At 44.4% G+C, this 27291-nt stretch overlaps 1 protein-coding gene across 1 annotated transcript in view; it reads left to right on the top strand.

Annotated features, from left to right (window-relative positions):
* LOC122806380 (zinc finger protein 883-like) overlaps positions 1 to 27291 on the top strand; it is a 181119-nt gene that overhangs the window by 79580 nt on the left and 74248 nt on the right. The window contains exon 3 of the mRNA XM_044076734.1: positions 4412 to 4534. Within this exon, the coding sequence (XP_043932669.1) occupies positions 4412 to 4534 (123 nt within the window). The remainder of the gene's footprint in view (positions 1 to 4411; positions 4535 to 27291) is intronic.

Here is a 27291-nt window from a genome sequence, read left to right as displayed (position 1 = left end):
AAGCACAATTCCTGCCAGGAGAGAAAAACACACTTGCAGACGACATAAGCAGAAAATTATGGACTCACACGAATGGGAACTGAACCCACAAATATTCAGAATGATAACACAAAAATGGTGGAACCCGGACATAGATCTGTTTGCTTCCCCGAAGAACTGCCGATTACAGAAATTCTGCACAAGGAGCTACTATCCACAAGCATGGAAAGTGGATGCCCTCTCATTCAGCTGGAAAAAACTACAAGTATACGCTTTCCCTCCTTTACCTCTCCTTCCAAAGGTACTCATAAAAGCCAGGCAGGAAGAGCCAAAAATGATCCTGATTGCACCAGACTGGCCACACCAGCACTGGTACCCAATCTTAAAGAACTTAACACAAGAACCACCCTGGATTTTACCCCAAATCCAACAGTTGCTGACACAGCACAACAATCAGATACTTCACAGCCAGCTAAAAACCTTAAACCTAGCTGCATGGAAAATTCCCTAGTCAAGCAAGCAGTGCCTCTCTCCAAAGCTGTTATGGATGTCATTCTGGAGGCCAGAAGGCCTAACACCAGGAAAGCATACTCGGATAAATGGAAGAGATTCTGTGCCTGGAACCAAGTGCACAGCCTTGACCCTCTTGTCCCAAACATTCCTCAGATACTACAATACTTAACTGAGATGCTGGACAAGGGCCTCTCCTTTTCATCCATCAAGATCCACGCCTCAGCTATCTCTGCTCATTACAACATAGATCCACCAATTTTTTCTAATCCTTTGCTCAAACAATACCTCAGAGGGGCTAAAAACATAAGACCGCCCCGTAGAGCACCTACACCAACTTGGGACCTCAACTTTGTTTTGGAAAAATTAACTTTACCTCCTTTTGAGCCAGCTTACACAGCAGAATTAAAATACATCTCTTGGAAAACTGCTCTGCTACTGGCAATAACATCAGCACGAAGAGTTTCAGAATTACAGGCACTAATGGCAGTGGAACCTTTCCTCATCTTCCACCAGGACAGGGTGTCTTTAAGAACTAACCCTACGTTTATACCAAAGGTGGTATCAAGTGTGGCTCTAAACCAAACAATTCACTTGCAAAGCCACAGAACAAAGGGGGGAGACTACTACATTCTTTGGACATTCACAGACAGCTACGCTTCTACTTGGACAAAACCAAAGCTTTCAGAAAATCTGAGCAATTATTGGTAGCATACGCTGCAGGAGCACAGGGAAAAGCCATTTCAAAGCAGACTATTTCAAAACGGATAGGACACTATATACGTTTCTGCTATACCCACCATGGGAAACCTGTACCTAGCAGCATTAGATCTCACTTCACCAGAGCAACAGCCACTTCAACTGCCTACCTCAGAGGAGTACCTGCTAAGGATATTTTGGAAGCAGCAACATGGAGTTCTATGCATACCTTCACCAAACATTACGATTTGCCTTTATACTCCAAATCCAGAGCTGGCTTCGCCACTGCTGTACTGCAGGGCCTTATAACCACCCCTAATGCCTTATAGATCCAGCCTCCCTACCTCAGCTTTGGGATTCCACCCAAGTGTAATGACTGCAGCAGTGTAACACAGTGAAAATAGAAAAGTTGTGTACCTACCATGAATGTAGATGTTCGAGTGTTGACACTGCCGCAGTCCAGGTTACCCTCCCTCCTTCCCCTCTTACTTTGTGGTACTTACCTAGGGCATCTAACCCTTTTTACCTATGGGGAGTATTTGCTGGTAACTAAAAATGGTTGTTTGCTTTTCTTTGGTATTGTTTGCTAGCAATTTGAATTGCCTACCTATTTGGCGGCACCTGACATCTGGGGCAAGAAAAACTGAAGAAAATGGCATTGGCTGCATCTTATATACCCCTGTCGCACTGACGTCAGGGAGGAGGCGACAGCAACCGACGCCGGACCAAGACTTTGGAACTCTGGCCGACTGCAGGACCGCCTGATGGCAGGATAACATAAGTGTAATGACTGCAGCAGTGTCAACACTCGAACATCTACATTTATGGTAGGTACAATACTGTACTTTCTCTCTAACTGTTTGATATGTTTAGTGAGATATATAAGGGGTTCGAGGTTTATTCTCAGTAAATGGACTGGTCGATGATAAGTAGGATTACCTCTTTAGACCTTTATGTTATTCCTTTGACAAATAGCTGTGCTAAATTAAAGGATTTCCAGATTATCATTATTGCATGATGGTCAAAAAAGAAAAGATTTTATTGGTCTAGGTTCCTAGTTCTATAAATACATTATCATTTTCTCATGGTGAGTTGCCTATAGAACATGATTAGTGAGAGGTTGTCAACCAAAAATAATGATAGACTTTTTAGCATGTAGGTTGAACCCATTTTTAGTACAGCAAAGTTTTACTAGGTTGAGTTCATTTTGGAGGACATTGACATCAGGGGTGACTTAACAGCAAACCCCAGTATGCAGTAATCTGTACACTTTTGTTAGCCACAGTTGTCACCCTCTGCCAGGAGATTTAACTGCAAAGAAAGGAGAGGGCCCAGCATTAAGCCTTCAAGGATACCAGTGGTCACTTTCTTACTTTCTGATAAGGCACTTGAAACTCACACTGTGTGGGATGAGTGTTTCAACTAGTCCACTATTTATCTATGGGTCTATTTTTAAAAGTGTTTACCTTCTATATGACACCAGTATGGGAATGGTGTTAAAAACTTGACTAGATCAAGATGCACTATGCATACTGCCTGGCCACTTTCTACAGCCTGTTTAGCCCTTATGAAGAAGTTTAACTCTGTAGAAAAGATGTACCCTTCACAAATCCAAACTGTTAGGAGTCAAGTCTAATAAGAATCCTGATATAGTATAGAAGGTCACTTGTAATACATTTCATAACTTTGCAGATGAGGCTTGTAAAGCTGATAGGTCTGAAATTTCCCAGGTCAGTTGTAAGGCCATCCTAATGGAGAGGCATCACTACTGCAGTGTGCTAGCCATCAGGGACAAAACCAGTAGCTAAATGTAGGCTAAGCAGTTTAATTTTGGGTCTGCTAAGGCATGTTTAACACCATTAATAATGGCACCAGGTGTTCTTGTTAGGCACTTTCAGTAAGTGATATTTAAAGATAATGGGGGGGGTTAAGGGAAGTAGTTTGTACCCACAGGTTTTGAACACAGCTACCTGTTTTCTGGAGTCCAGTGCACTACCACTGTATGATGGCATGCTGATTTCTGTACTTGTGCAGTTATCTGGTTGCTTCCATCCTCTTGGAATGCTGATTGTGATTCAGCCTATTAAGTAGACCCCTCAGTGGAATGTAATACTTACATTCTTACTGTACTGTCTTTTCCCTAAAATTTAACTCTGAATTCTAATTATACTGCTTAACTTGTTTGCTCAAGAGTTCTGGCAAAGAAAAAAAAAATGTGGTGGGGAGTGGCAAAAGCCCCAGATCATGGACTTTTTTTGGTATACATTCATATTGTCGGCAAACCAAATGCACAAATTTCAAACTTCGACATTCTCAGAAGTTTGAAAATCAGCAAATCAAACAGCTGATTCGCTGGTTTTCAAACTAAAATGTCAAAGACACATCGTAATGCAGGGGGGCAAGCCCCCCTGCACATCCCCCATACTTTAATATATTAACTCTGAGATCGCACTACAGTGGGGAAAGGGATAATTTCCTGATCCCTGCTGTTGTGCAATCCGCACCCACAATGTCAAATCTGCAATGAGCGAATTCCGATGTGCATTCGCCCATTGCACATTCGGACAATTTCTTTTTTAGGTTTTGCCACTTTGTGCGAAAGTAGGTTTTCAAAGTGGATTTGCACGAGTGCATAACGCACTTATGAAGGTAAACCCTTTTTTTAAGTAATTTACTTAAAAACTCAATAGAATAACAGGCATTACATCAGCATGCATTTTCAGAACACTAGGAAGTATGAAACTCCACTGTCTGGCATTATTTGTCTATAATCCTAAATGATTTATTAGAAAGACAAAATTTTACATTGGGCAGGGCAAAAATATACGATATAACAAGGGATGTTCTGCAGACTCAGGGTATGATTCGAAAAGTATGAACTTCAGTAGCATTTCATGTAAATCAGATGCAACTTTTATTTCTTTGGCTTTATTTGAGGGTTAAAGCTGGATAAAGACTCCTATTTAATGCTGTGGTATTAGGAGAAACAGATGAGTAGCCTGCAGAATCATCCAACTTCATAGAATGTTTTAAATATGCTATTGGTTGACATCCGCTGCACAGACTGCATTTGAAAATATTTGTAAAATCCAAGCCTGTAGATGGGATATCCTTTCATTTTAGAACTGATTATGAGTCTGTCTTGCCCATTATCATTTTGAGTACTTTTCTTCCATAACTGTATTTCTCTTTGTTTTTTTTTTTGTTTTGTTTTTTTCTGCAGGATACACTGTTGAGAAGGAGCAGTTATTAGTGCTGATTAAGAGTGAAGCGGAAGATCAGTTTGGAGATGTGCATGTGCAGGCGACAACGGTGGGGGAATATGATGAGGACACTTATCTCAGTGGTAAGATGATTGGTTTGTAAGGAAGTGATACTGTTGAGATGGCAGTGAGAAACATTCTTGTTTAGTGATCTGTTTATTACCATTCTGGATTTCAAAGCTGTTTAATACAAGTTGGTTTTAAGCAGAAAGTAAAGCAACAACGATGACATGTTGTAACAAATACTTTTAAGGATTAAAAATATAAAAAAGCAGGGTCTTTCATACAAAAATGACACTAACCATGAAAACACTTTCTTCAGAGTAATGGAACACATGAGAATGATGAGTGAGATTAATAGGTTTATAGGAAAGTACTAGGCTGGCTGCCCTTGTTGACCATTTTACGCCTAGCAAATTTCCCTTTCTGTGCTCAAAATAACCCATTACATTTGGTTATAGACTTGTCTTACTCATTTCATGGTCAGTAATTATATATTACCTTTAATGAGAATAACTGGGATAATTGGGATCATATTGAAGGTAATTGAGGGGAGGCATGCATGGAACAAAGTAGTTAGGAGGTGTCTCTGTCCATTAGTCGTACGCGGGCAGTTCTGGTTTAAATTTTCTGTTTCCTATCCATAGATCTAAGTTTCACTTGAAAATGGACATGGATGGACTTTGTTTTATGTTGAAGGGGTATCCTTTGTGAGATATGTCTTACCTGTATTTTCTCTGTCTTGTAGGGCTATTACAAGGATTCCTTCTAAATAGCATGTAACATGACCTATCAGGACCTCTGGAATTGCTATTTAACTTTAGCCTCCAAACAGGCTTTGTGCCTCATGAATGGAAAAAGGCAACAGTCATACCTCTGCACAAAGGTGGGCCATCTACAGACCCTGGAAACTACAGACCCATAAGTCTCAGTAGTCTTATATGTAAAGCCATGGAAAGTATTAGCATGGAGATGATCAATAGAGATATAGTAAACCTTCAGACACGGGACCCAACCCACTTTGGTTTTGTCAAGTGCAAATCATGCCTACTCAACCTGGTGGACTTCTTTGAGAAGGTCACTAAAGCAATGGATGAGGGCAAAATTGTTCACACTTGTACCTTGACCTGGCCAAGGTATTTGACACAATACCCCACTTGGGCATTGTTGACAAACTCAAGAGGTTAGGTACAGACCCGTATGTCACACGATGAATAGCCAAATGTCTCACATACAGGACCCAGGATGTTATAACTGGGGAGTCCACCTCTACAAAGAGGCCAGTCACAAGTGGAGTCCCTAAGGGATCAGTCCCTGGGCTGATCCTTTTTGGCATTTACGTCTCAGAGGACCTTTGAGTGGGAGAGAAAAGTAGAAGATTTGTTTTGTTCAGATGTAAAATTAGACAATGGTCAGAAAGCCAGTTTTTGACTGTGTTAAATGTATTTTGGGTTAGTGTCTACAATACTGGCTGGGAGGTGGCAGAGCAAATCAAAGTAGAGTCATCTGTGTATTGAATACAATTAGCTTTTGGAATGGCCGTATGGAGGTCATTGATGAAAATGGAAAACAAAAGAGAACCCAGAATGGATCCCTGGGGGGACTCCAAGGGTGATGGGAATGAGGTTGGATAGTTTGATCTGCCATAGGATGGCTTGTTGTCTATCGCAGAGATATGCTTGGAACCATTGGAGAGAATGATTGCCTAAGGAAATGTTTTTCAAAGTGGAAATAAGTAGTTGGTGGTTTATCATATCAAAAGCCTTTGAGAGATCAAAAAAAAGAGCTGAGAATGGTTTGTTAAAGTTATTGTTATAGTTAATAGCATCAGAGAAGGTAAGGAGGGCTGAGGTGGTACTATGATGTGGTCTAAAGCCATGCTGAGATTTTTCCAGTAGGTGGTTCTGGATTAGATAGTGCAGAAGCTGCTTATGGATGCACGTTTCCATAATTTTAGCCAGTGGTGATAAGACAGCTTCAGTGGAGCTACCGCTTTTATGGAGTAGTATGACATGAGAAGTTTTCCAGATAGAGGGGACTGTAGCTTCTGATATGCTACAATTGATTAGAATTAAAATGGGATAAGCTATGATATTTGCAGCTTTTTGCAGATACTCAGCAGGGAGAAGATCAGCAGATGAGGTTGTGGGTTTTAGTTTTTTGATTAGGGAACAGATAATAGATGTAGTGACTGGAAGGAGGCTGAAGGAGTACTGGGAATGGGAAGCTGCAAGTTAGAGGAACCCATAGGTAGCTTACTGGCTAAGGCCTGGATAGTCTTAGTGAAGAAACTATTAAAGTCATTAGCAACATCCTCTGATGTTTTTTCTGGGGAGGCTGAAGGAGTTGTCTGGTGGTTTGTCCTGGGTGCAGTAGTTTATTTATACCTGCCTACAACTTTTGAGGGTTTTTTCATTACTATTCTGAAGATGGAAGTAGTAGTTTTTTTATCTAGTAAAATGTCTCTTTTAGTCTCAATCCTTAATTGCCGAGATTTATTTTGAGTTTGAGGAAATTTAGTGGTACGCCACGTGGCCCATGCCTTATTTCCAAATGAAATTCTTGATTTGGTTTCATTAGAGAGCCATGGCACAGTTTTTGTTTTAGTCCTAATGGAGCGGGTAGGAGCATGGAAGTCAAGTATGGCCAGGAATTTTTTATTAAAGTAAGAGACAGCTTCATCTAGGGGCAAGTTTGTCAGGGGAGACCAATTGCATGATTTAAGATCCTCTTGAAACTTGGTAGGGTCAAAGTTCTTATTATTTCTAACTGTTCCATAGGTGGGCATGTGGGTTTATTAGTTTTGTGTTTAATTATAAATGTGAGAAAGTGATCACTGAGGTCATCGGGGAGAGTCCCAGACGTATACAATTGGGGGTGACTATTGATAAGTATCCAGTCTAATATACTTTCTTTGCGATTAGATTTGCCTATCCTGGTGGGGGTGCATATTATCTGTGTAAACCCATATAGGTTAACATGGGTAGTGAGAGATTCTGAGGAACAGGTGTTCCAGTCTATGTTAAAATCACCAAGTACTATGGTTTCTTGGGGATAATTACTAGCTAACCACTGGAGGATATCTGCAAGGGTTTTGACATTATTCCCTGGAGGAATGTAAATGCAGACAATATTTATGCTTTTGTTATTATTAATCTGAAATTTGATAGAAAGAATTTCTGCATTACTGACCTGGGGAGGTTGTGTGGGGTTTATAGTAACAGAGTTGATTTGAAGAATGCAGCTACTCCACCTCCCTTCCTGGTAGCACGGTCCAATCCATGCAGGTAAAACTTCATTATCTGAGGTTGTTGGTTTTAGCCAGGTTTTAGTTAGACACAGTATATCAGGAAAGTGGACATGATCTGGACTGAAGTGACCATGGATGTTCAGGAAGTGGTAGGAGATGAATGACCTTTATTGCTAATAAGTAAGCTTTATTTATAAAGCTCTGATTGACGTTTTGTAAGGTTGGTGATTTAGTAGTTGCAGCTCTATGAAACATTATTTAAGATTCATAGAACATTTAACCAATTTTAAAACTTTGTTATAGCTAACACTGCTGTGTTATTTCAAACTAATTTCCTTGCAGTTAATTTCAGCACAATTTTTTCATTGGATTTATTACAAGAAGACTTAAAATCCACTGACAGCAAATCAGCAAACTAGATAAATCATATTCATCATGTAATAGACCTACCAAAACTGCAAGTGGCATTATGAAAGAGCTTTTTTTCCTGTTCTCACAGGAGACAATACATTGTACTTTTTAAGTTGGAGATTTCACCTTCCACCCTGACTTAAATACTAATTTCATAGTTGTGCAAAAGAGAAATATCAAGAAAGGGTAAAAAAATAGTTCAAATAACTGATCTTGTAATGTAGAAAAATAATTTAAACTGTTACAGGACTTCTGTATTCAAGGAGCTAAGATCAGGGAAAATGGATTCAGAAGGTTGTGCTGTGTCAATTGGTAGGACTGCCTATTTCATTTAGTATGGCAGTTCAAGTGCTGATGTTCCTGATTGGGAAAGGACTGGCAAGGATCCATATGTACCTCCTGCAATAGGTACTTGTGTCTGCAGTGTTGAATTTCGATGCATTTTAACACTTACCTCATCTGATTTAGACTGTCATAGTGTTTCTTCTATTCTGAATAAAAAGGTGAACAAGAAATAACATTTTTACAGAACTATAAAAGATGTACCATTTGTTGAATCTTTGTTTTATTCATTTACCATATAAACCAACTAGGTGCATGTCATTTTCCAATGCTAAATAAAGAGCAGTCTATGATTGAGTGACCTGCTCATAGTCTCAAGGAATTAAGATAATCAAACCCAGGATAGAGTGATAAAGGTTATAAGGAGATAAGCACAAATAGTGAAACCTATATACTACCAGTGAGAAGATACTGAAAGATTCTGTATCATAAGGAGCATACCTGACAAGCCCTTAATAAACAGACGACATAGCCTAACACGGGCGACTTGTGATTTAACAATGTTCATCGTGTTACCCTGCTGCAGTCATCACACTTGGGTTATCCTGTCGTCCCGCAGTCAGCCGGAATTCCAAAGTCTTGGTCCGGCGTCGGTTGCTGTCGCCTCTTCCCTGACGTCAGTGCGCCAGGGGTATATATAGTGCAACCGTCGCCATTTTCTTCAGTCTTTCTTGCCGCCGGTGCCCGAAGCAGAAGCAGTTCGCAAGTGCCGGTCGGCCGACTCCTGAGATTTTCGAATTCGAATTTCAGTCCGAAGTCTTCTATAAAGCTATGTACCCCGTTCGGGAAACTTTTCTTGCCTCAGACCGATGTCAGAAAAAGTTAACAATTGTATTTCTTGTAGGAAGCAAATACCTCATAAGGATTTTCATTCTTATTGCATACCTAGCCTAGGCCCAGACCACAACGTCACTTCTTGTTGGTTTTGTGCTAGGTTTAATAAGCGTACTATTAAAAGACGCTTTGATTTCGCATGACACTACTTCGGTAGGAAATTTAACTACACCATGCCGTCGGAGCAACCGACTACCGGCGTCCACAAAAAACGCAGGGATAAGGACAGACAGCCCAGGCCTAAGCCAGACTTCGAGGCCTCGGCTAATCTGGTCTCCGGTTCTCCAGTCCTCAGTGAGGCTCCGATGCAGCCCCTGACTACCGCAGATCTGGAACCCGAGACCGCTACAGAAATTTTGGCGGAAGGCACCAGGCCAACGCAGCCATTTAGTTCAGGCCCTTCTGACGACATTGTTTCAAAAGACGTCGGTGCTACAGAAACGCCACCGGTTTCTGAAGGCGTTTTCAGACTGATGACTCTCACCATTAAAACGTTTTCTAAGTCGAAGACTCCTACTAAATCTAAAAGGATTGCACTTCAGTCTCCTGTTCAAGGCCCCATGCCTAAGAAACAGATGCTCAAAATGGCTGAAGATTTGATTTCTTTAATCAGGGGTTCCCAACCCCCTCCTGTCAAAAGGCCTAGACAAGAGGAAGATAATGCATCCTCTGAACAACTGTCCATTTCTTCAGACTCCTCTGAGGACCAAGATTATTCCTTCTCTCCTTATGAAGATTCTGATGCTGAGGACTCTGTTCCCTCAGCTTCTCCTCCTGAAGACTACTCCTTTGGGGAAACTTTACACACTATGAGGGAACATTTTCACTGGGAAGGTCAGGACTACTCTGACTCGAAGAAAAGACTCAGAGAGTTTCTTTTACTCCCCCAACACAGACCACTTGCCATCCCACCAGTTTTGGACATTGTGGATGATGTTTATTTAGAATCCAGTTTGAACCCAGACTCTCTACCTCCTGCTCCGGCTATGCCTGACAGATACTATAGAGTGCCTGATTCCCACAAATTTCTTTACAAAAGCCCTGCAGCTGACACAGAGACTATCTCCCAGGGTCCCAAGGGGGCTAAGGCTTCTATGGCTAAAAACCCAGTATCTTCTGAGAAGGATTCCAGAGCACTAGACAGGTGGGGGAAAAAGGTTTACACCTCAGCCACACTAGCTATGAGGGCACTGAATTGCCAATTTCACATGCTTAAATATCAGCAATTCATAATCTCTCAGTTAAAACAAAGAATAACCACTCTCCCTCAACAATCTGAATTGAAAGAAGTACAGGATCTGTTGCACGTCACTGAGCAGGTGGGCAAACATACCTTACAATGTGGGTTTGATTCTTTGGAGGCCTCCTGCAGAGCAGCTGTCACTGGGTCTGTTATACATAGGCATGCTTGGTTAAAGGAACACACTCTGCCTGATCTTGTTAAAGCAAAATTACTAGATGCTCCCTTACAGCAGGATGTGCTTTTTGGAGTTAAAGCAGAAGAAGTTTTAAAGAAAATGGAGGATAAGGCAAAATCTATGCAGACAGTCAAGGATTTCCTACAGGTACAACCCCCTCGCTTCAGCAGAAACTGGCCAACAAAAAATTGGTCCTTTCCAGCTACTGACAGACCACAGAGGGGTAAATACAGACGCCCAAGGGGCAGAGGACAACCACAAGCCCAGTATAAGCCTCGCCAGTGGTGCACTACAACACAGAAGGGAGGAGAAGACAGGTCTCAATCCACCAGAAGGCAAACTCAATGACTTGCACCTCATCTGGCCAAACAATACTCTCTTGGCAGCCCCCTTGGGGGGAAAACTCGCACTTTTTGCAGACAACTGGCACAGTGTCACAAAGGACAAATGGGTCCTAGACATAATTTTATGAGGATACAGATTCCACTTTCACACCTTGCCAATGAAAAGAGGAATGCCAGACCTGCCACAAAATCAATGGGCAGAGGCACAAAAGCAAATTACAGCTCTCATGGACATGAGAGCCATTCAACTGATACCTACTTGAGATCAAGGCCAAGGATTTTATTCAAGACTCTTTCTAGTGCCCAGAAAGGACAATGCCTGGAGACCAATTCTGGACCTTTCAATTCTAAACACTTATTTACAAGTACCCAAATTCAAGATGCTAACTCTACAGCAGCTACTTCCCATGTTGGGCAAGGAAGCATGGCTAGTAACGTTGGACCTCAAGGAGGCATACCTGCATGTCCCAATCAGACAAAGTTGCAGAAGATACCTCCATTTCATTGCAGGTTCAACCCATTACCAATTCTCTGCACTGCCCTTTGGCTTATCTACTGTGCCCAGAGTCTTCACAAAATGCCTGGCACCAGTAATTGCATACTGCAAACAAAGAGGAATTCAAATATATCCATACCTGGATGACTGCCTCATCCAAGCAGAAAGCAAAGACATTCTCCTACATCATCTGACCTTTGTAAAGCATCTACTAAACTGCCAGGGGTACACAGTAAACGAAAAGAAGTCAATACTAGTACCCTCACAAAAAAATGACATTCCTGGGTGCCAGCTTGGATACAATGGCCCAGAAGGCTTATCTTACGCCAGACAAGCAACTACAACTGACTCAATATTTCAGGACAATGGCAACAAAGACCCAATTAACTGCAAGAAAATTTCTGCAGGCTTTGGGCTTCATGGCATCTTGCATACTAATAATACCATTTGCAAATCTGCATATGAGGAAATTACAGTGGTACCTAAAAAAGCGTATGGTCTCAACACAGCCACAGCTTGGACACAATGATATCTCTCATCCCCTGCCTACAACAGGAATTTCTATGGTGGTCACAGGCATGTCACCTCAACAAGGGTCAGCCTTTCACTTTGCCCACAGCCAGGCAAACTATCACAACAGATGCTTCAGACTACGCCTGGGGGGCACACATGGCAGGACAATGCATTCAAGGCCTATGGACTGCAGATCAAAGAAATCTACACATAAATCAAAAAGAGATGCTAGCTGTACAAAAAGCTCTGACAGCCTTCAAGGATCTGTTACATCCAGGACAACTTGCAATAAAGACGGACAACACCACAGTAATGTGGTACATAAACAAACAAGGGGGTACACATTCCTACCCTCTATGCAGGCAAGCAATGATCTTATGGAACACAGCTCTGGCTTACCAAGTTCAGTTGCAAGCTCAATTCCTGCCAGGACAGAAGAACACATTGGCAGACGACCTCAGCAGAAACATCAAGGATCCCCACAAGTGGAAACTAGATCCACAAATATTTGCAATGATAACTCAAAAATGGGGCCTTCCAGATGTAGACCTGTTTGCCAGTCCTCAAAACTATCAACTAACAACATTTTGTACAAGGACATTTCACCATGAAGCTTGGAAAGTGGACGCACTCTCTTTCTGTTGGAAAAACCTGACAGTATATGCCTTCCCTCCATTGCCTCTCCTCACAAAGGTTCTTCGGAAAGTCAAAAAGGAGAGACTACGACTGATTCTCATAGCCCCAGACTGGCCACGCCAGCACTGTTACTCACTATTGAGAAATATGGCCCACAGCCCACCATGGATATTGCTTCAAATCCCCCATTTGCTCACACAACAAAACAATCAGATTCTTCACAGCCAGCTCAAAACTTTAAATCTGGCTGCATGGCAAATCAACTAAACATACAACCAGCTCCTCTTTCCCAAGCAGTTCTGGATGTTATTCTGGAAGCCAAGAGGCCAAGCACCAGGAAGGCTTACTCGGACAAATGGAAAAGGTTTTGTGCCTGGAACCAAGCTAAAGACCAAGACACAATTCAGCCTCACATGCCTCACATTCTACAGTATTTAGCTGAGATGTTGCACAAAGGACTTTCTTTCTCCTCCATTAAAATCCATGCTTCAGCTATTTCAGGTCACTACAACACGGATCCACCTTTATTTTCACATCCCCTTCTAAGGCAGTTCCTCAGAGGGGCAAAAAATATTAGACCACCCAGGAGAGCTCCTACACCTACATGGGACCTCAATTTTGTTCTGGAAAAACTAACTGCCTCCCTTTGAACCAGCTTTCTCTGCAGATCTTCAGTTCCTATCATGGAAAACTGCCCTGCTCCTAGCAATAACTTCAGCTAGAAGAGTCTCAGAGCTAAAGGCACTAATGGCAGTGGAACCTTTCCTCATTTTTCATCAAGACAGAGTTTCTCTATGAACTAATCCTTCCTTTATGCCTAAGGTGGTTTCCAGTGTGGCTTTAAATCAAACCATCCACTTGCCCACCTTCTTCCCAAATCCACAGAACAAAGGTGAGAGACTCCTGCATTCCTTGGACATTCACAGGCAACTTTGTTACTACTTGGACAAAACTAAGGCTTTCAGAAAACCTGACCAGCTCTTTGTATCCTATGCTACAGCTACTCAAGGGAAGGCTATATCAAAGCAAACCATTTCTAAATGGATAGGTCATTGCATACGTTTCTGCTATACTCATCATGGAAAACCAGTTCCTGCTACCATTAGGTCCCACTCTACCAGGGCAACAGCTACCTCTACAGCCTTTCTAAGGGGGGTTCCAACCAAAGAGATTTTAGAAGCTGCAACTTGGAGTTCAGTACACACCTTTACCAAACACTATCACTTACCTCTTTACTCTAAGACTAGGGCGGGCTTCGCCACTGCAGTTCTGCAGGGCCTTATAGCCTCCACTAACCCTCTATGATACCTCTCCCTCTTCCTTAGCTTTGGGATTCAACCCAAGTGTGATGACTGCAGCAGGGTAACATGATGAACATAGTACAGTTTTGTACCTACCTTAAATATAGATGTTCGAGTGTTGACCCTGCTGCAGTCCAGGTTACCCTCCCTCCATCCCCTCTGATCTACTGGCTAAATCTCTTTAATACTTTAATGATGTATTTGCTTATAACTGAAGGAATTTTGTGCTTGGGCAGAGGTTACTCCATTTGCTACTAATTTCTGATCACCTTTTTGGGAGCACATGACATCTGGGGCAAGAAAAACTGAAGAAAGTGGTGTTGGTTGCACTATATATACCCCTGGCGCACTGACGTCAGGGAAGAGGCAACAACAACCGACGCCGGACCAAGATGTTGGAATTCCGGCTGACTGCGGGACCGCCTGATGACAGGATAACCCAAGTGTGATGACTGCAGCAGGGTGAACACTCGAACATCTACATTTATGGTAGGTACAAAACTGTACTTTTCTTATAATCCCTAATCTGAAGTGATAGAAATTTAATTGCTAGGTAAAGTAGTTACAGTACAGGTTGATGCTGACTCTGCATTTATAACTAAAGTAAGGTTATCCCATAATTCCTTTTATTTCATTGTGTCAGCTTTGGTCCTTACAAATCTTCTGTGGTCCCACCTCCCCCCCACTCCAAACTGGTAAGTGTATTCCTGCACCAGTGGAATACTTGTCTACACTTTAAATGCAAACCGGTATCACAGCCTAGCTTTATATATGTTAAACTGTTGAGGAAAAATAGGAAAAATAAAAGAGCTGGACTGAACCAAACATCCATTCCAGCTGGCAAGTCTGCAACAACAACAGCAGAATCTAGTGCCAATCAGTGGCGAACTATGTGGCTAACCAAAAAGCAAAAGTTAGCAGTTGCAGGCAAGTCATTAGTTTCAGTTTGAGTTGAAGTGAGGCTCCCTGCTGTACCTGTGATGTTTTTTCTGTAATACAGTAACCTTATCTTTCACACTTTATGGTCATGAATGAACTGGTAGGCTTGGCTGTTGATATAGCTATGTTAATGCTACTTGTCCTACCTTGCATTTCATAACAGTGAGCTTATTTTCTTATACATCTGTAACAGATGTGGGATGTAAAGCTCTGCTGGACTTGCAACCCTTTTATGTAGTACAATGCCCCTTTCACATCACACAAACAAATTCTACCACCGAAACGCTACAGGATGCCAGAACCATGCTAATAATGAGTAGTGACCTAGACTTCATCTTTTTTGTAATTTTCTATATAATTTAAAACTACTTTTAAACTGGATGAAAAAGGACACACAATCTGATTGGACAGCTTACATTGACCCCAGGAATAAGTTGCAGAAAATGCACTGGTCTTGTAAACCATGTAAAAAGTCACCCTGAAAGTTAGTGCTGTCCAGCAGGCAGAATTCTTGCACAGAACAGTGGTATGATATTACCCCATGATTGCCCATATTATCTCAGTTACAATTCCAAGAATATTAGGGACTTACATTTTTGAAAAGATGCCAACATTGTGCAACAAAGATTTTACATATGCTACCATTTATCATTAAAAACAAAATTATGAAGCAGGTCGCTGCTTATAATTCTTTTTTTGTGTTAACAGTAGCTCAAGCCTAATCATTAAGTAGTTTACATTGCATGATATATATATATATATATATATCTATATATATATCTATATATATATATATATATATATATATATGATTGCTATTAAAAGATAGAAGTAACCTTCGGTGAACATGCGAATGTTGGACAGCAGTTGGACAGTTTTCATTTTGCCAAACTTTATTTGAGGGAGATAGTTTGTATCAACGAATGCACAGCTCGATGTAATAGGTACAGTTCGTGGTACAGTGCTGATTGGGAAATTCATCTTTTCTCACTGTAGTGCGATCTTGGAGTTGGAATATATAGTTAGCAGGGGTTTGGGGGGTACAGTCTACCATGGGGGGGTACAAGGGGGCTTGTTCCCCTGCAAAACAGTGAATTCCAGGGTAGGAGCTAGACTTACCTTACCTCCTATGCAGACATTCCGTTCGATATTCGATGTAAATGTAGAATCTGCTGAATTCGTTCATCAGATTCAGTATTTACACCTCATTAGTATGCATGGATACAGCACTGTAATTTGACGTTAAAACTCTTTTTTATTTTTAACGTTGAGATTTTGATATTAAACCGTATATATATATATATATATATATATATATATATATATAGAGAGAGAGAGAGATATGGAATAATTGTTATTCTGAATCATGCTGAATATGCAGAAAAAGTGTGGAATAATACATATTTTTATGTTCATTGTTAGATATCCAAGATATCAGGAATTCCCAAAGGAAAGTAAGGAGAGGGCGTTTTGCTGTGACGAAGGCAAGGCAGAGTCAGAAGTCAGAAGAGCCATAAGTAAACACTACGGTAGTGATGGATGAGGTAGAGGGGCAGAACCACTTCATTAATGTAGGATAAAGCAAAATAACTGTTTGGGCTACCTACCATCATCCTCAGCATTCTGGCCACTTTATCTGCATACACGTTGACAGGTCTGTAAGTAATCATCAATCAGTGCAGAGGTGCCTAAGAATAAAAGGACAGCAAGTCTGGGGAAGTGTAGACCTATTGTTATGACAGCAGACAGACAGTAGTATAAAGAAGAATTTTGAGGTTTAGGCTTTTAGTATCTCTGGGAGATGGCAGACTACAGAATGGCAATTAATATGTTTTCATGACCAAAATTGATATGTTAGTTAAACCTGATCCAGTTAATGATTTCTTTTACAGGTGGACCTAACAGGGGGGTACTAGTTGACATAGTCTACTTGGACTTCAGCAAAGCACTTGACTTGGTCTTATACAGGTTGCTGATAGAAAAACTGGGGATGGGGAGTGATGGTTGGAACACGACTGAGGATCTCTACTGCAGTATGCTAAATGGTAGGAGACAGAAAGTTGTGCTGAGAAAGGACAGTGTTAGAAATACTGAAAAGACTACAGGAGTACTGTAAAGGTCTGGATCTATTGCACGTACCTGTGTTTGTGACATATTTTATGGAATACCAAAGAATTGCAGACTCTTTGCTCATGACACACGACACTGGAGAATGAAAAAAAAGAGTCTATGGCCAGATTTGGAAAGGCTGATCAAGTGAGCATAAAGTTGAGAAAGTTGGCTTAAGGCATCCAGATGTAAAGTACTACATTTAAGGTACAAGATCCTTGGCCTTAGTTATCTGAAGGAGTGGAACAGGAAGATGACCTGGGTTGTGATCATTCCTGGACTGGCGATAATGAGTAGAGTGACTAGACAGTGAGAGCAACAGCTGGAAGGCTAGAGTGTGTCCTCAGGGGATAGGCACCAGAAGGAAAGGAATAGTGCGTCCATTCTTTTTGGCTCTGGGGACACCATATCATCATTCTAGATGCCACACAAGGAATAGGGCAAGAGGATGCTTGAAGGATTAAAGAGAAATAGCACAAGAAAGATGCCAGGGGAAGGTGGAAGAGCTAATGTTATTTGAAATCAAGGCTATATGAAATGGGGAGGTGTGACACTAGTACACAAAGTCATAGGTTCATAGGTTGGTCCTAGGCCATCAACCCTAGGGCCTATACAAGCCTAGCCATAACAATTCCCTGGATATTTCTTCCCACAATATTTACTTCCCTGGACCCCTTTCTAGCAAGGCAACTGCCGTGATTCCCGGGGTGAATTTCCTATCTCCCATCCAATTGTCAAGGTACCTTTTGAAGAGGGCCAAGGAGGCGCTCTGCTTGACATGTATTGGCAGTCTATTCCAGAGTATGGGGAGTCTCTGGGTCAGGAACCTATCCCTCCAGCATGTTTTGTTCATTGTGATGACAAGGTTTAGATCCCCTGGAGCGTGTATCTCTGAAGGATTTGGATTTCTTTAAGTGGAGCATGTCCAACAGCTTGACATGGCCTTGTATGTTAAGCAGAGATCGCCTCTGAGTAGACGAAATGCCACAGAGTATAGTTGGAGTTTATTTAGATGGTCAGCATAGGGCATCTGCTTTAGGCCTGTGATTCTTTTAGTGAGGTATTTCTGCGGCCTTTCCAGCTGTTGCAAATGTCTTCTGAGGTACATACCAAACGGGGCGTTGTACTCTGTAATGGGTCTAATGAGGGATGAGTACAGTGGGGCAATGGCCTCCTTTTTTCTGGATGAAAAGCCATTAGTGATGAGGCGTGCCACATAGCAGGATTTCCTGACTCTTGTGGCAATGTGGTTATCGAAGGTGAGAGCACTGTTCACCTGTGTTCCTAAGTCTCTCATCGCACTTTCAGTGTTTAGTGTACTGCCACCTATGTGGTAATTCATGGGTACATGATTTTTCTCAAAATGGATAACTATACATTTCTTGGCATTAAACCCATGGCTCTGGCACCAAGTGTCTGTTTCTGTAAGGTCCTTTTGTAGAATATCCACATCATTTGGGGATTCAATAATGGCTCCCAGTTTGCAGTCATCTGTGAACTTTGTTAGCCAGAGTCCCTTAGTGTTGGCCTGTACTTCAGAGAAGTAGATGCCAAACAAGAGCGGTTCCCGGACTGAACCCTGAGGTACTCCACTTGTCTGTAGCTGGATTTGGAGTCGGCTACTTTTACAGTCTGGGTTCTGTCCGTAAGCCAGTTGGCAACCCATCGAGTGAGGTAGGGATTTATGCCCAACTTAGTAAGTTTTTCTATGATTCCAGAGTGAGGGATGGTGTCAATGGTCTTGGCGAGGTCCAGATAGGCTGTGTGGACCGCCTTACCCTTGTCCACAGCTCTGGAGACTGATTTGAAGAAGTCATTCAGGTTCAGGAGATAAGATTGGCCCTTTACGAACTCAAACTGGGTGGGGTCCAGTGTTTGTAGGTTGCCAATGTCTTTGTTTATAAGTTCCATGATAATGCGTTCCATGCCCTTGCAGATAAGGCTCTTCAGACTGATGGGACGGTAGTTCCCGGGATCTAAGGTGGATCCACCCTTGAGGAGTGGGATAACTGTAGCTGTGTGCCACTCAGTGGGCATGAAGCCTGAGGTGAGGCTATGATTAAACACGACACTTAGGTGAGGTGCCAGTTCATTTTGTAGTTCATGTAGTACACAGCCCGGGATGTCATCTTGTCCCATGGATGCTGTATTCTTAGCTTTGGAGAGTGTGGTTTCTTCCTGTGTGGCCGTGATTACCAGAATTTGGCAATCTTTTGGTATTGAGATGGGCCCTTTAGGGAGTGAGAGAGGGGTGAATTTGGCACTAAATCAATCTGCCAGGATATTGGCAATATTCTTGGGATCAGTATATTTAATGCCATTCCGTTGTAGCTCAGAGCATATCTGAGCATTGCCATTTAGATTATTGACATAACTATAGAATGCCTTCTGGTTGTCTTTGGAATCTTTGGCAATTTTATTTTCGTAACTAGCTTTGGAGGATTTTATGAGGGATCTCAGCTTCTTACTGAGGCTGGTAAGGGAGTTTTTTGCATCCTGGGATTTTCCTCTTTTCTGCAACAGTTTCTTCTGTTGTATAGTTTGTTTATGGCAGGGGACCACCAGATTGGCTTCCTTTTTTTGGAGGAGAGTGTCTTGGTTCTCTTTGGGATGACACGATTCATGCACGAGTGGATGTGCTCGTACAGTGCCTTAGTATAGGATTCAGCAGTCGAACCTTCAGCTGCCATCTGCATGGGTGTCATGAAGTTTGTCACTTCTGACTTGAGTAGCATGAAGTTGGCTTTGGAGAAGTTTTTTATGAAGGTTTCCTTACTGGGGGGTGGGGGTGGGATGTGGATGTTAATGGTGATTTGCTTATGGTCAGACCTAACCAGTGAGGGGGTGACCACTGGTGTGGAGCATTTATCTCCCTTGATGGTAATGACTAGGTCTAGGATATTGGAATCCCTGGTGGGACAATGGATTAGTTGATCCAGGGCATTGGAATTTATGAATTCCAAGAACCATTGAGAAAAGGTGTTGGTACCCCAGTAATTTTCCCATTTGATGGCAGGGTAGTTGAAATCACCCAGTATTAGGGTATTTGGTTGTACCTTAATATTTTCCAGTATGTTTAGAAAGGTGTAGTGAGGATCTTGGGGCATGGTGGGGTATCTGTAGCAAGCTACACTTTGGATTGCAGTCTTACCTAGTGTTAGTTGCACCTGGAGAATTTCAGATGCATTGTGTTGGGCAACTAGCCTGGAGGTGTGAATATTCTTGGTGAATATGGACACTCCTCTTAGTGTTTCGATCTTTGTTTGATGGCTGAAAAGTGTGGTAAGAGTTGTAGCCTGGTATTGTAGGGGTGCTCTCTGGAGCCCTGAACCATGTCTCAGTTACTGCACATATATCGATGTTCTCCATTTTTAGGCGTGCCTTGAGAGAGTACATTTTGAGGTATAGACTTCTAGTATTGGGTAGCATTACCTTCAGATTTTGCATGCTTGTATCTGTTTCGGTGGAGGTTTTGTCCTTTGAACCTTGCCTAAAAAAGGCACTATAGGGGTGGCAAAAGCTTTAGCCAGTAACCTGAATCCCAGGGGTGACAGGTGCAGACCATCTCTGGCAAAGCATCGTGGTTTATTGAACATGTCGTCCCAGGCAGACAGATACTGGATCCCCTTTGAATGACACCAGAAGCTTAGACAATTGTTGAAGTCAATCAGTTTGTCCGTATACTGTGGTATCATTCTGGGCAAAGGCAGGATGCTACTCAGGACTAGGGTCATAGCTGCCTGGGCCACATGATCCGAGAGCTCTTCCATGTCTCTTTACATGCAGTCCAGGGAGGTACATCTCAAGTCATTCACTCCAACATGGACAATGACAGTCGTATTTGTATGTGTTGTGGTGTGACTTGAGTGCATGCGTTATGTGGTGGATCCTGGCACCCGACAGGCAGCTGACTGTAATTTTCTCCTTGTTCAGCCTGGTGAGTAATCAGTGTGCCTGACTATAGAGTCACCTATGACTAAAGTGTTGGGCACGTTGTCCTGCCTTAGGTGCTGTTGTTGGGTGGCACACTGGTGTTGTGAGCTATGTGTCACTTTGTTTGTGACTGGTGTTTGTTGGCATTTCAACTTCGGAGGTCCTTGTTGCTTGAGCAGGTTAATGTTAAGGGCCTCACCATATGTGGGTTTGATGTTGCTATGTGTGGGTGTTGATGGTGTGGGTTTTGAAGGGCTATGTATTGCTTGAGGTGTAGTGCAGGTGTTAATCTTCTCCTGTTGACTGTCTAGCACAATCTTAGCTGGAGAGAGCTTTGCTTCCAGTTTGGCTATGTAAGTGCATCTCTTTCAGGTTGTAGTGTTGGGTGGTAGGGGGAGAGGGTTGTTTGTGTACATGAGGCAGTTGCTGCATTGCCCCAGTATGCCCAGATTCACCAGGTGGACAGGAGAAATCACTGGAAGTTGACCCTTGGACATGCTTGTTTAGGTGCTTTTATGTAAAGTACAAGAGCTGTTTTCCCTTACCTTTGCAAGGTACTTTGCAATTATAGTCTGTTTAGTGCCTACGATTAATTTCTCCTTATTAACAAGGAGAGTTGAGTGCTTGTATCAGTTTAAGGCTTCCTAGTGCTTTCCAGCAGGTTCTAGAGCAAGTGGTAGTCACAGGAGTTCAGATTTTAGTGCTACTACTAAGAAACCAGCTAGTTCTAAGGGAAAATTTGAAGAGCAGATTTTCTCGCACCTGGAATAGTTTAACCATAGCCCCGCTGTGCTGCACGATGTGAAAAATGCGCAAACACATGCATTTTTAAGCCAGAACGTTGAAAGGGATAGAAATCAGCCCAAAATGGCTAAAATTACAGTTTTAGAGCTGGAAACCACTCCTCTAATGTTAGACAGGCAGTACAATGCTCACCACTCCCACTGGTAAGCAGTAGGACTTCCCTCTACCACAGCAAGGTCTGGATAGCTCTGAACACGGAAAATAAAGTCCTGAAACCAGCAAAGCCTGGGATCTGGACTATACTAGCTAGGAAAGGCAGGAAACGAGCAAACACGATAGTATTTTTTTTGGGGTTAAAACAGGCTAAACAATGCAATTAATACACTAAATAAACACAGAAAAGGCTAACACACTTGAGTGTGTAGCCCTAAACAGTAAATACAATTAAAACTCTACAAAATTAGCAATTTAAAACTTTTTAAATGAAGCAAGGTAAGTGCACAACTGAAAAACGATTTAAGAGGCAGTAATACAGTAGAATAAGTAGCTACTCTACATATACAGAAAAGTTTACATATACAGAAAAGCAGCTAAAGCACACTAAAACAATTCAGATACAGTGCAGCAATATTAAGACAAATACAGATCTGAAGTAGGAGATTCATTTGTCTGCAACCTGTGGGTTATGGATCCGATATCGGATCCGAACCGGCATGGTTTTCCAGCTATGGATCCAAGCTCTCAGCTCCTCCCCTCACCCATAATGCCCTGCTCTACCCTCATGACCCCAGATCTCGTTTGCCGCGCATGGTGACTGGATTTGTTTCTCAAGCTCTCAAGCTAAGTGCTAGTTTTACTGTTAAATTTCAGAATTTTGAAGTTTTTATTGATTTTTTGTGTGAAAGTGTAGGTTTCCCCTTTGATATTTTTACTTTTTAGAGTTAATCTAAAAGTTTTATCCCTCCCCTCGCTGTTGGCGTAGTGTGTGTGTGTGTTGGGCCTGTGTGTGTATATTGGTTGTTTAGTTACTTTTAGTTTGGTAACTACTTTGTTAGATTGGGATGGCAGACCAACCCAAATCTATATTTTCTAAATGCTCCGAGTGTGGCCATAAGCTTTCCCCAGCTGATGGCCACACTCGGTGTGTTAGATGCCTGGGGGTTGAACACCTCACATCTGGATGTTCAATTTGTGCAGGGTTCAACCCCAGGGCTTTGAAGGAGCGGAGGTTCAAGCTTGTCTTGGCGGACCTTTTACCGCCGGACTCGGCTCCGACCTCCGCTCCTTCGGGAGTAACCGTGCCTACGGTTATTCCCTCTGCGGCACCCCCTCCTCCTCCTGGGACTCAACCTCCCATTTCTGGTTCGGAGGAGAGGGATGCCAAGAAAAGGACGGAGGAGAAGCACCATAAGCGGCGGGCCGAGACCTCTGTTTCGGCCCCGCCAGCCAAGCGGGCTTCTCCCCCGGCTCCGTTGTCGGCTCCATTGTCGGCTCGGTCTCCTCCTTCTCGGCTCCGGTCTCCAGTGTGTTTTTCACCGGGACCTGAGGAGGAGGAGACCCGATCTCCATCGAGGCTATCGAGGAGGCACTCCAGGCCTACCTCGGTAGCCTCGTCGAGATCCACGTATAGCCTTTCGGATGCTGATCTGGACCGGATGATGAGAAGGTTCATCCAGGCCCAGATGCAGATGGGAGTGCTCTTCCTCCCCCCCCTCTGGGGGGGAGCTCAACACCCTTTTTCAAACCGATTGCTCCTTCTCCGACCCACTATCCGGGTTTGGAGCAGCTGGAGCCGAGCAGCCGGGCGGGGTGGGTCGGCGCCGATAGTACTGTGCCGGATCCGACCCTGCCCTCGAGTGCATCGGATCCGACCTCTCGAGCCTGGATCCGAGCCTCGGATCCGGGGATCAGTGCTCGCCGGCGCCCGTCTGTGTCGGGCGCACTGTCGCCGGATCCGGCGCGGCGCCGGCTCCGATCCACTCTTCGGATCCGAGGTAGCGATTGTCGGATCCTTTGGTCGAGGTCGGCTCCCCTTCGGCATTTGATGTAGTGGAGAGGGCCCTGTTGAGGGTCTCCGGACCCCCGGCACTTGTTTCGGCTCCGTCCCGCGCTCCCTCTGCACTGGGCCAGGCTTCCACCATCCGGCCCTTGGGACAGCCCGCTTCTGTGCCCCAAGTTGCTCCAATGGAACAAGTTGCTGCTTGCGAGGAGTCCTCTGACAGCCCCCCAGAGGATGTCCCTCGCAAGCATACGTGCAAAAGGAGGCACATTGACTCCCCCGAGTCTCTCATGGAAGACACGGACTTGGAGGAAGGGAAAGGCTCCCCACGGTCACCCCCCGAGGATGTCTCATTTGGAGACATCATGGAAATGCTCCGTATAAGGGGGGGGTGGTCTGCCCCCAAGTCTTCCTCGGACGAGTCTGTGTTCTTGGAGGCATTTGAAGCGGGCCCGTCTACCTCTTGGGTGTCCCCTCCTGCCGACCCCCTGGTGGACCTCATTACCACCAGGGCGTGGAAGGAACCGGACACCGTGGAGCCAATTCCTAAGAGGCCCGATAGGATCCTCAGCCCACCGTCCGACCGGGCCCATTGGAGTAAGGGGCCTCCGGTAGATGCCATGTTGACGGCGGCGGCCACCAAGAGGGAACTTGCTCAGGAGAGTCCCTCAGTCCATCCCCCGAGCAAGGAGTCTCGGATGATGGACCGCTTGGGGAAGCGGATGTTTAGTTCAGCAACCTTCTCGGTAAGGGCGCTGAACTACCTGGCACACGTCATTAGGATGCAGCAAGATCTCATTAAAGAATACGCTGCATCTCCCCCAGAGTCCATGTCGGAGGAGGACAGAGTGCTGCACTCCACCCGCATGGCCACTCTTAGGTCAGTTACTAATACCTCTATGCGGCTACTCTCCCACGCTACGGAAGGCACCGCTAGAGCCGCAGGGGCAGGCCTTGTCACTAGACGTCAGGCCTGGCTCCGTCACTGCGATTTTTCTGAGCCCTTCAAAGCGTCATTTGCGAACGCCCCCTTTGATGGTTCTGCTCTCTTTGGCAAAACCGTTCGCGAAACGTTGACCCAGAGCGAGAAGGACGGGAAGACGCTGTCTGCCGTCAGAATCCGCTTCTGTGCACACCAGAGGCGCTACTCTAGGAACCAAAAGGGTCAGAAGAAGATGTGGTTCGGGAAGTCGCAGCAGTCTCAGCCTGCTCCGGACAACCAGTCCTTCCGTGGCAGAGGAGGACAGGGAGGACGCCGCCCTAGAGGCAGAGGGGCTCCCAGAAACTTCGGGTCCAGGGAACCTTTCTCTGAGCGGCCCGCGCAGCAACCCTGAGGGTTGCCCGGCTGCTCCACTCTGGAGGCAGTCGGGGACGTTCGGGGCACCTAGCGGCATGGGAGTCCATAACATCAGACCGCTGGGTTCTCCAAATCATATCCAGAGGATATCGCATCCCCTTTCTTCACTTTCCAAAGTTGAAGTCCCTCCCAGTCGTTCCACCCGGTCAGCGGGAGGCCGCTTTGGCAGAAATTGGCCATCTGCTAAAGAAAAGAGCCATCCAGCCCGTCCCCCCAGACCAGATCAGATCAGGGTTCTACTCCAGGTTCTTTTTAGTGCCAAAGAAGACGGGGGAACTAAGACCAATTCTAGACCTTTCTCTCTTGAATCTGGCAGTCCCCAAAGAAAATTCCGAATGGTCACTCTGCAATCTATTCTCCCCTTCTGGGAGAAAATCACTGGATGTGTTCGATAGACCTCAAAGGCGTGTACTACCACATCCTGATGGACAGGCTCCAGGAGGTTCCTCCGCTTCGGCTGGGAGCCAGTCACTACCAGTTCGGGTCCTTCCCTTTGGTCTCACCACAGCCCCCAGGGTGTTCACCAAAGTATTAGCAGTGGTAGCGGCCCACCTGAGGCTTCAGGGGGTGCAGGTCTTTCCCTACCTGGACGACTGGCTTCTTACCGCCCCAACAAGGCATCTACTATTATTGGCGAGACTCCTTTCTCCATCTTGCTCCCTTTCTGGGCATTACAATAAATACAAAGAAATCCAACCTGGCCCACACAGCTCTTAGATTTTATAGGGGCGGGCTAGACACAAGGAGTTCTGAGCCTTCCTCACTGCGGACAGAGTTCAAAATCTGCAACTCCAGGTGCGGGCCATTCTCCACTCAAGTTCTGTTCCGGCGGAGTTGGTCCTGAGGGCTCTAGGGTCCATGGCGTCTGCTATAGCACTTCTCCCTCTTGCCAGGCTCAATATGCGCATCCTTCAATGGACTCTCTTAGTACAGTGGTCATACCTTGCTCTCCCTATGCATCATCCCATTGCGATCAGCAAGGCTTGCAAGCGGTCCCTCCTGTGGTGGCTTCACTCTCCAGATCTCCACGGGGGCCGCCCATTTTGTGCTTCTCCCCCTCTCGCCACAGTGACCACGGACGCCTCCCGCCTCGGGTGGGGGGGGGCATTTTGAGGCCGGACCGTCCAAGGCACATGGAACGATTCAGAGACCTTACTGCATATCAACGTTCTAGAGATGAGAGCAGTGCTCTTAGCGTTGCTAGCACTTCAGGACTTTCTTCCCTTGGGAACAATTGCGATTCAATCGGACAACATGTCTGTGGTCTGGTACATCAACAAGCAAGGGGAACAAGGTCTTACCCCCTTTGTCGAGAAGCCATGAGAGTTTGGGAATGGGCAATCTCCACCAACCGCTTTCTAATAGCAATGCACATTCCGGGTCGGTCCAACATCCTGGCGGACAAGCTCAGTCGCACCATTCTGACCCCTTACGAGTGGTCTCTCAATTTTCAAGTAGCAGAACGCATATTCGCACGGTGGGGAACTCCTTCATGCGATCTTTTTGCCTCTCCCTCAAACACCAAGTGCGACAGTTTTTTCGCTCTGATACCTCCTCCAGGAGGTTCCCCAGGAGATGCTCTGGTGCATGCTTGGCCACCCGGTCTTCTGTATGCTTATCCACCTTTGCCTCTGATGCTCCAAGTTCTTCAGAAAGCCTCTCGGGTGGGTTGCAGAATGATTCTCATTGCTCCGTTTTGGCCTCGACAGATCTGGTTCCCCTTTCTAAGGTCTCACTCGGTGAATCCTCCTTGGATTCTAGATCCCATTCCGGATCTGATATCCCATCCATCCTGCATACCTCCTCCGAATCTGGACAACCTGAAGCTGACCGCTTGGCTGCTCCAGTTCCACTCTTGATCAGGACTCCCGGTATTTCGTCACCTGTTAAGGCAATTCTGGTGGCAGCTCATAAACCATCCACTAGGAAAGTCTACCGCAGCAAGTGGAAACGGTTTTCTTTGTGGGCGGCAAGGCCTGAATCCCTTCACGGTTCCTCTCCCCTTAGTGCTTGACTTTCTAACCACTCTTTTTAACGATGGTGCCAGCAGTTCCACAGTCAAAGTACAACTGGCGGCAATTTCTCATTATCACATTGGCCATGACTCTAATCCTCTTATGTCAGCCAAGTTGTGTAAAATTTTCCTTAAAGGTACTTTTCTTCTCAGGCCCCCTGTAAAACAAGCGGTTCCTCCTTGGGACCTCTCTTTGGTTC

The sequence above is a fragment of the Protopterus annectens genome, chromosome 7.part0, assembly GCF_019279795.1.
Source record: "Protopterus annectens isolate FY-2018-M chromosome 7.part0, PAN1.0, whole genome shotgun sequence".
NCBI classification, from domain to species: domain Eukaryota; kingdom Metazoa; phylum Chordata; order Ceratodontiformes; family Protopteridae; genus Protopterus; species Protopterus annectens.
This window is presented reverse-complemented; position numbering and strand designations above follow the sequence as displayed.